We start from the raw sequence: 8,204 nt of genomic DNA on the forward strand, positions 1-8,204 counted from the left end.
TCGCAATTTAGCGAAACGAAAAGCCATATCAACAAACAGGAAAGTACTAGTAGCATATTTCAGCATACCTTCCGCCGTTAACAGGGGACTGATACGTTTGGAGAAATGAACGTTGCCGCAATTTAGCGAAACGAAAAGCCATATCAACAAACAGGAAAGTACTAGTAGCATATTTCAGCATACCTTCCGCCGTTAACAGGGGACTGATACGTTTGGAGAAATGAACGTTGCCGCAATTTAGCGAAACGAAAAGCCATATCAACAAACAGGAAAGTACTAGTAGCATATTTCAGCATACCTTCCGCCGTTAACAGGGGACTGATACGTTTGGAGAAATGAACGTTGCCGCAATTTAGCGAAACGAAAAGCCATATCAACAAACAGGAAAGTACTAGTAGCATATTTCAGCATACCTTCCGCCGTTAACAGGGGACTGATACGTTTGGAGAAATGAACGTTGCCGCAATTTAGCGAAACGAAAAGCCATATCAACAAACAGGAAAGTACTAGTAGCATATTTCAGCATACCTTCCGCCGTTAACAGGGGACTGATACGTTTGGAGAAATGAACGTTGCCGCAATTTAGCGAAACGAAAAGCCATATCAACAAACAGGAAAGTACTAGTAGCATATTTCAGCATACCTTCCGCCGTTAACAGGGGACTGATACGTTTGGAGAAATGAACGTTGCCGCAATTTAGCGAAACGAAAAGCCATATTAACAAACAAGAAAGTACTAGTGGCATATTTCAGCATACCTTCCGCCGTTAACAGGGGACTTATACGTTTGGAGAAATGAACGCTGCCGCAATTTAGCGAAACGAAAAGCCATATTAACAAACAAGAAAGTACTAGTGGCATATTTCAGCATACCTTCCGCCGTTAACAGGGGACTGATACGTTTGGAGAAATGAACGCTGCCGCAATTTAGCGAAACGAAAAGCCATATTAACAAACAAGAAAGTACTAGTGGCATATTTCAGCATACCTTCCGCCGTTAACAGGGGACCTTAAGTGTAGAGAAATGAACGCTGCCGAAAAAATGGACGCTACCGAAAAAATGGACGCTACCGAAAAAATGGACGCTGCCGAAAAAATGGACGCTGTCGCAATTTAGCGAAACGAAAAGCCATATCAACAAACAGGAAAGTACTAGTAGCATATTTCAGCATACCTTCCGCCGTTAACAGGGGACTGATACGTTTGGAGAAATGAACGTTGCCGCAATTTAGCGAAACGAAAAGCCATATCAACAAACAGGAAAGTACTAGTAGCATATTTCAGCATACCTTCCGCCGTTAACAGGGGACTGATACGTTTGGAGAAATGAACGTTGCCGCAATTTAGCGAAACGAAAAGCCATATCAACAAACAGGAAAGTACTAGTAGCATATTTCAGCATACCTTCCGCCGTTAACAGGGGACTGATACGTTTGGAGAAATGAACGTTGCCGCAATTTAGCGAAACGAAAAGCCATATCAACAAACAGGAAAGTACTAGTAGCATATTTCAGCATACCTTCCGCCGTTAACAGGGACTGATACGTTTGGAGAAATGAACGTTGCCGCAATTTAGCGAAACGAAAAGCCATATAAAAGTACTAGTAGCATATTTCAGCATACCTTCCGCCGTTAACAGGGGACTGATACGTTTGGAGAAATGAACGTTGCCGCAATTTAGCGAAACGAAAAGCCATATCAACAAACAGGAAAGTACTAGTAGCATATTTCAGCATACCTTCCGCCGTTAACAGGGGACTGATACGTTTGGAGAAATGAACGTTGCCGCAATTTAGCGAAACGAAAAGCCATATTAACAAACAAGAAAGTACTAGTGGCATATTTCAGCATACCTTCCGCCGTTAACAGGGGACTTATACGTTTGGAGAAATGAACGCTGCCGCAATTTAGCGAAACGAAAAGCCATATTAACAAACAAGAAAGTACTAGTGGCATATTTCAGCATACCTTCCGCCGTTAACAGGGGACTGATACGTTTGGAGAAATGAACGCTGCCGCAATTTAGCGAAACGAAAAGCCATATTAACAAACAAGAAAGTACTAGTGGCATATTTCAGCATACCTTCCGCCGTTAACAGGGGACTTATACGTTTGGAGAAATGAACGCTGCCGCAATTTAGCGAAACGAAAAGCCATATTAACAAACAAGAAAGTACTAGTGGCATATTTCAGCATACCTTCCGCCGTTAACAGGGGACCTTAAGTGTAGAGAAATGAACGCTGCCGAAAAAATGGACGCTACCGAAAAAATGGACGCTACCGAAAAATTGACGCTACCGAAAAAATTAACGCTACCAAAAAAATGAACGCTACCGAAAAAATGGACGCTACCGAAAAAATGGACGCTACCGAAAAAATGGACGCTGCCGAAAAAATGAACGCTGCCGAAAAAATGAACGCTGCCGAAAAAATGACGCTACCGAAAAAATGACGCTACCGAAAAAATTGACGCTGCCGGAAAGAGAAACGAAAGGTATAGAATGAACCATATTGCATGAAATATTGTAAATGCACTTATCTTTCCATTGTTTCTTTCGACATTTGCCAAGAGTGATTTGTGTTGATATGTCCCACAGTTGCTCATCATGAGGATCCGCTTCAGTTTTTGGCCTTGTAACTTGTGCACATTTGAACAGTAATCTGTCAGAACATTACGTATATTTATTAAAAAATATGTCATAGTCTAAAATCGAATGGCATGCAGAACCACGCGGGACACCGCGCGAGTCACAGTTAGAATGCGATTAGAATACAATTAGAATGCCTTCTTCTTCGTCGAACGCAATTATGGCAGCCATGTTGAATACCGCACGCTAAGTTTTTAGGCCTGCATATTGTATCATTTTTATATAATTTTTTTATATTAGATTTTGAGAAATATAATAACTTGCTTTGGATTTTGCATGCCAGCTAGTTCCTGGCGCGCTGGCCAATTTTTAGTTGGTCATAAATGCAAACTAATGTGTAATAAGTGATGTAAATGTTTGTTTTATTTCAAATGCATTTTTTCAATTCAAGTATTTTCAATCAAAATTGTTTAATCAATAAAATCAGGGCATCAGACTACTCTCAATCATTTCTTTCTCGGCTTTACACCAAATATATACAACCACGAAATAAAATTCTACAATTCATTAGCGTCTTTTTCGCCAGAAATTCTTTTGTAAGAATTATTTAATGCGAAGCACTTTCGTCGCTTCACTAGTCACTACATGCGGTACATTTATCGATGTCTTTTACGAAAAATAACAGGAAGAAAAAACCATTTCATATTTTACTAATGAAGTACGAGAAAAGGAAATGTAAATACATAATAAAGCACGAAACTTTTACCTTTTTTTGAGCAAGGTAGTGATGAATTTAAAACTCCTTCTATGCACTTGACTTTTTCAGTCTTGAATACAGCCTTGGTAAGCGATATATTTTGCTCGCTATAAGCCTAAAACGACAGAAATTAACAGCTATTGTAAAGCATTTCAACCTAAATCACACACAGAATATCATATCCAAGCATTTCTTGCCAATAACAAAAAATATTGCTGAAGATTAACGTCGCAAGTTTTTCAACACGGGCGAAGGCGCGAAGCTAAAATATGGCCGAACACGAGCTCGAATTCAACACAGAAATTTAATCACTTTTAGGCCATGAATGTGGAGTACTTTACAATAAAACACAAGAATAAACATACCTCTTTTCGTTGTCAGGCTACCCAGTTTAAAAAACGAAATTTAATGTATTTATTAAACTTTTTACAGTAATTCTGTTCTCAAACGGCAAACCAGAGCGAAATACAACGTACGAAATTTTGAAAATGCCTCGCCCTCGTACTTGTCACATGACAACGAATCACTAATCCTATTGGACAAATTATCATATTGCTGGGACCGTTGTACAAAAGCTGGATTGTTGCGTTATCCATCGGATCACTTGCTTTTCAATCGCTCTAAGAATGGCATCATTATCATAGCACTATAAGTGCTCCAGAGTCTCCCCCCTGAAAATGGACGTTGCCTAGCACTAAGCTGAACGCAAAAATGCGTAAAACGGCGTTGAAATTTATGTGTAAAGCGCAGGAATACCGAATTAAAGCCTTTGGGAATTCAAAGTATATAGCTGATTGTGAATAATAAAAAACCACGTCAGTCTTAAAATTCTTTTAGCTTTACGAATTACGACAGTGTTCTGGGAATAGAACCCAGAAGCCAAAAACTCAATCACATGATTATCATGGCCCCAGACATGGACACTGTTTTTAAAGCCAAACGAAAAGGAGGGAAACCGGAGTGCCCGGTGAAAAACCCTCCAAAGGTAACCTGAATTCGCCGGAAAACGACTAACTCGACCATGGTCATATTCGCCGGAAAATGGCAAATACGACCATGGTCATATTCGCCGGAAAATGGTAAATACGACCATGGTAATATTCGCCGGAAAATGGCAAATACGACCATGGTCATATTCGCCGGAAAATGGCAAATACGACCATGGTCATATATTCGCCGGAAAATGGCAAATATACGACCATGGTCATATATTCGCTGGAAAATGGCAAATACGACCATGGTCATATATTCGCCGGAAAATGGCAAATATACGACCATGGTCATATATTCGCCGGAAAATGGCAAATACGACCATGGTCATATATTCGCCGGAAAATGGCAAATATACGACCATGGTCATATATTCGCCGGAAAATTGCAAATATACGACCATGGTCATATATTCGCTGGAAAATGGCAAATATACGACCATGGTCATATATTCGCCGGAAAATTGCAAATATACGACCATGGTCATATTCGCCGGAAAATGGCAAATACGACCATGGTCATATATTCGCCGGAAAATGGCAAATATACGACCATGGTCATATATTCGCCGGAAAATTGCAAATATACGACCATGGTCATATATTCGCTGGAAAATGGCAAATATACGACCATGGTCATATATTCGCCGGAAAATGACGAATACGACCATGGTCGATTTCGCCGGTAAATGGCAAATACGATCATGGTCGAGTCCGCCGGAAAACGGCCTATTCGACCATGGTCGAGTCGGCCGGAATACGGTTTTTCGACCATGGTCGAGTCCGCCTGAAAACGGCTTATTGTACCGTTTTCCGGCATTGCTAATATTCCAGTTACATCAAATGCATTTCAGCTTTATATAGCTCAGTGTTCCTGGAAATTTAATATGGCCGCCAATGCAAAAAAAAAATGGTGCAGTAAATGATCAACAATAAAAAAGTTTAGGAAATGTTTGGAGAAATGGTTATAGTGTAGCTTATCCTAGCCATACACGAGGTAAATGGCTACGAAATCGCAAAAGCGTCCTCTCTTTGGTAGCCTAGGTGATTCTGAAAATGGCACGGGCGATGTGAGTGTTGTTACGGTACACTACTGTTGCACTTTAATATGTTCCTTTTGTTAAAATTATGTTACTTTTCTAATGTCTCTTTGTTTTTTATGTCTTGACTAGTTTGGGGAAGATGAAGGAATTGAACTGGAAAATGTTCAGAAACTCAGGAACGAGGTATGCAAAGATAACTTTAAGATTGTGTGTTATTGTACCATTATTACATATTTTTAGACTATCTCGCTCGCTGTCCTTGCATTTAGCTGCAATACAGAGTGTGCATTTTCTAAGGTCTTATGCAAAGTTATCCTCTGGCCCTAAGCTGTTCGTTTAGTTTTGTGCCAAGGTTTCTGCATTGTGCAAAGATCATTGCATAGCTGCATGTGAGATTTGGCTGATTACGGTGTTAGTTTTGCAACATTTTGCAGTAACGTTTTAATTGGGGTCAATATTCATATATTCATCCCAGACCAGCACCCACAGTTGTTTTTCCTAGGAGGGAGATGAAACGATTGTTGGTCTGTCCTGTGACGAGGCATACAGACGTTTCTGCGGGATCATCCGTCATGAACTGACGGTGTTCAACCAGGCCAATAACATCGGACCATGGCGTGATTTTGTTAGAATGTTGGCAAACACTAGCGCAACTTTCAATTTTATATCTTTGGGTCTGGTTCTGCTTCAAATATTTCTCATAATTCTAGGCTATGCCTTCCAGGAGAGCAGGTAAAGAATGAATACAAATGTTCATCACTATCAGTAAACATTAAACCATTTTTTTATGTTGCTCATTTGACCTTTCTCAATGATGTCATGTGCGAAAAGTCAGATGTTACATAAAGTTTGATTGGCTTGTAAGTTTTGGAGCCATCATCAGCCTTTGATATTGTTACTGAGCTTGATATTGTTATGAGACAGCTCTAATGAATGGTACCATTCTCTGGCCATGTCATGTGGTGTTGCACTGAGTTTTCATTCAACCACACACTAGGAAGGCTTTGCCAATGGTGGAGCTATCTATAATTGTGGCCATAACTGCTCTGAATATTGTTCTTGGCGTGAGGGAAGAGAGGCTGAGGAAGACAGAACTATCAAAAAAGATTGCCAAGTTCTTGACACAATGCCAGGGTAAGTGAGATGTACAGAACAGTTTTGAGAAGGCTTTAGTGGGGTGTGCCAAAGTGAGAATAAGACATGAGCGATGCTTCATAGGATTCGTCTTAGTAGATGGTACATACTGGTTGATATCATAGCCTGAGAAAGAAATTTAGGAGCCCAGGGTGAAAATCAAGTTGGAAGGGTAGGCACTGTCTCAATTGTACCTTTGAGCCTTAGGGCGAATTTTCACTTTATTTTCCCGGGCCGCTATCTGAAAGACCATTGATGGTATAATAAGATACATAAAATATCCTGTTGTTATTCACATGGGCAGCATATAGATTGTCCTGTCCTTGGTCTGACGCTTCCTATCCACATCTTGCCACGCCCAGTACAGATTCCCTCTCATTAGTTTGGACCTACCGTAAGAACAGGCTTGTCAATGTGCCTGCAAACCTGCTGGTCGAGGGAGATGTGATTGTGTTGGGCCCTGGGCAGAAATGTCCTGCTAAAGTACAACTGGTGAGTGTAATGTGTGACAAGACTTGGGTGGGGAACGCCTGGATTGTACCTAATGGGGCAGGGGAGGGCTTACAGAATCTTCACACACCTAAATCACAAACAACAGGGACTAATCTGTCTCTATTTTATGCATCAATTAGAAATCTCCAAATGGTGAGAGAATTTTCGATGCAGGAGAAATATATCGTCCTGAGAATGAAGAACAGCAAGGTAAGCCATCGTTGCTACCATCAATCCAGTCAATTTTTCATTTCGGAAAGAAAGATGATTGAAAGAATTAAATTTATTGGATGATTTAGGATGGTGAAGGGTAGAATAAGAGGTTATATGATAAGATAGGGCATGGAAGAATATGATGGGATGTTTTAGGTTGAAATGTGGTGTTGGGTTATCATAGGATATATTCAGTGGTATATTGTGGGATAGTATGGGATATTGTATGTTAGAATGGGATATGATAGGATAGATAGGGATGTTGCATGGTAGTGTGGGATATTATAGGATGAAAGTGGTATGACACTGATCTTTTTCTTCAGCTGCAGAGCATTTAGAAAACGAAAGACTGTTTTCCTGTCAACCATGTCCGCGGCAAAAATTTACGGTTGTGGAAGCCCCGCTTGAGGGAAAATTGAGGTTCGTGTTGAAATTTAATCTTAGTTGTACTTGAATTTATATTCCTACTTGAGGTTAGTTGAACTTTGGTTCATCTTTTTCATATTAGAACCACATTCTACAGTTCTCAAAGAAGGCCAACAAGTCTGCTGGATAATGAACGATGTTACGTTATAAAACAAGTTCTGCAATTTCGAGTGATCCCGGTTTTTTGGTGCGTTTCAAAATAAGAGTATGAATTGTGCTGCATGGATGGCATTGGCCGATCCGATTGTAAGACTTTGACGTGTGCCTTTGGAGCTATTCTCTGCATTTATTCCTCTTTTTTCATTTCAGGGTTTATCTTTTCTTATCAATCTCATAAGGTTCCTTTTGTCGCGGGATGATTTTGGTTCGTGGTCGGAGATGATCTTTATACTACAAGTATGGAAATTAAATGTGATTTTTATTTAATCTAGGAAGAACAATATAGAACTGATAGAGCTATCCAGCATAAATAAAGTTAGTTTAGTTTAGGTTTCCTCCTGTAGTAACACTGGATCAATAAGAGATGATCCTTACTGGCCCTCTAGGAAGAGCAGTTTAGAAC

At 40.1% G+C, this 8,204-nt stretch overlaps 1 protein-coding gene and 1 long non-coding RNA gene across 2 annotated transcripts; one reads left to right on the forward strand and one right to left on the reverse strand.

Moving 5' to 3' along the window:
* Positions 1 to 2,417: 2,417 nt before the first annotated feature.
* On the reverse strand, positions 2,418 to 3,800 carry LOC114544333. Its single transcript, XR_003690388.1, has 3 exons — positions 3,711 to 3,800; positions 3,355 to 3,460; positions 2,418 to 2,661 (listed from the first exon to the last, which is right to left on the reverse strand). It is a non-coding gene; the product is annotated as an uncharacterized LOC114544333 (long non-coding RNA).
* Positions 3,801 to 5,214: 1,414 nt separating this feature from the next.
* On the forward strand, positions 5,215 to 7,829 carry LOC114544329 (transmembrane protein 94-like; the record flags this gene model as incomplete). The annotated part of the gene is made up of 8 exons (XM_028562999.1): positions 5,215 to 5,404; positions 5,507 to 5,560; positions 5,880 to 6,109; positions 6,375 to 6,511; positions 6,816 to 7,003; positions 7,144 to 7,213; positions 7,540 to 7,636; positions 7,725 to 7,829. Coding segments are annotated over exons 1-8 (950 nt in total), but the record flags the coding sequence as incomplete, so codon positions are not given.
* Positions 7,830 to 8,204: the final 375 nt, after the last annotated feature.

The sequence above is a fragment of the Dendronephthya gigantea genome, unplaced genomic scaffold (genome assembly GCF_004324835.1).
Source record: "Dendronephthya gigantea isolate DGI-Jeju-01 unplaced genomic scaffold, DenGig_1.0 000731F, whole genome shotgun sequence".
In the NCBI taxonomy this organism is placed as follows: domain Eukaryota; kingdom Metazoa; phylum Cnidaria; class Anthozoa; order Malacalcyonacea; family Nephtheidae; genus Dendronephthya; species Dendronephthya gigantea.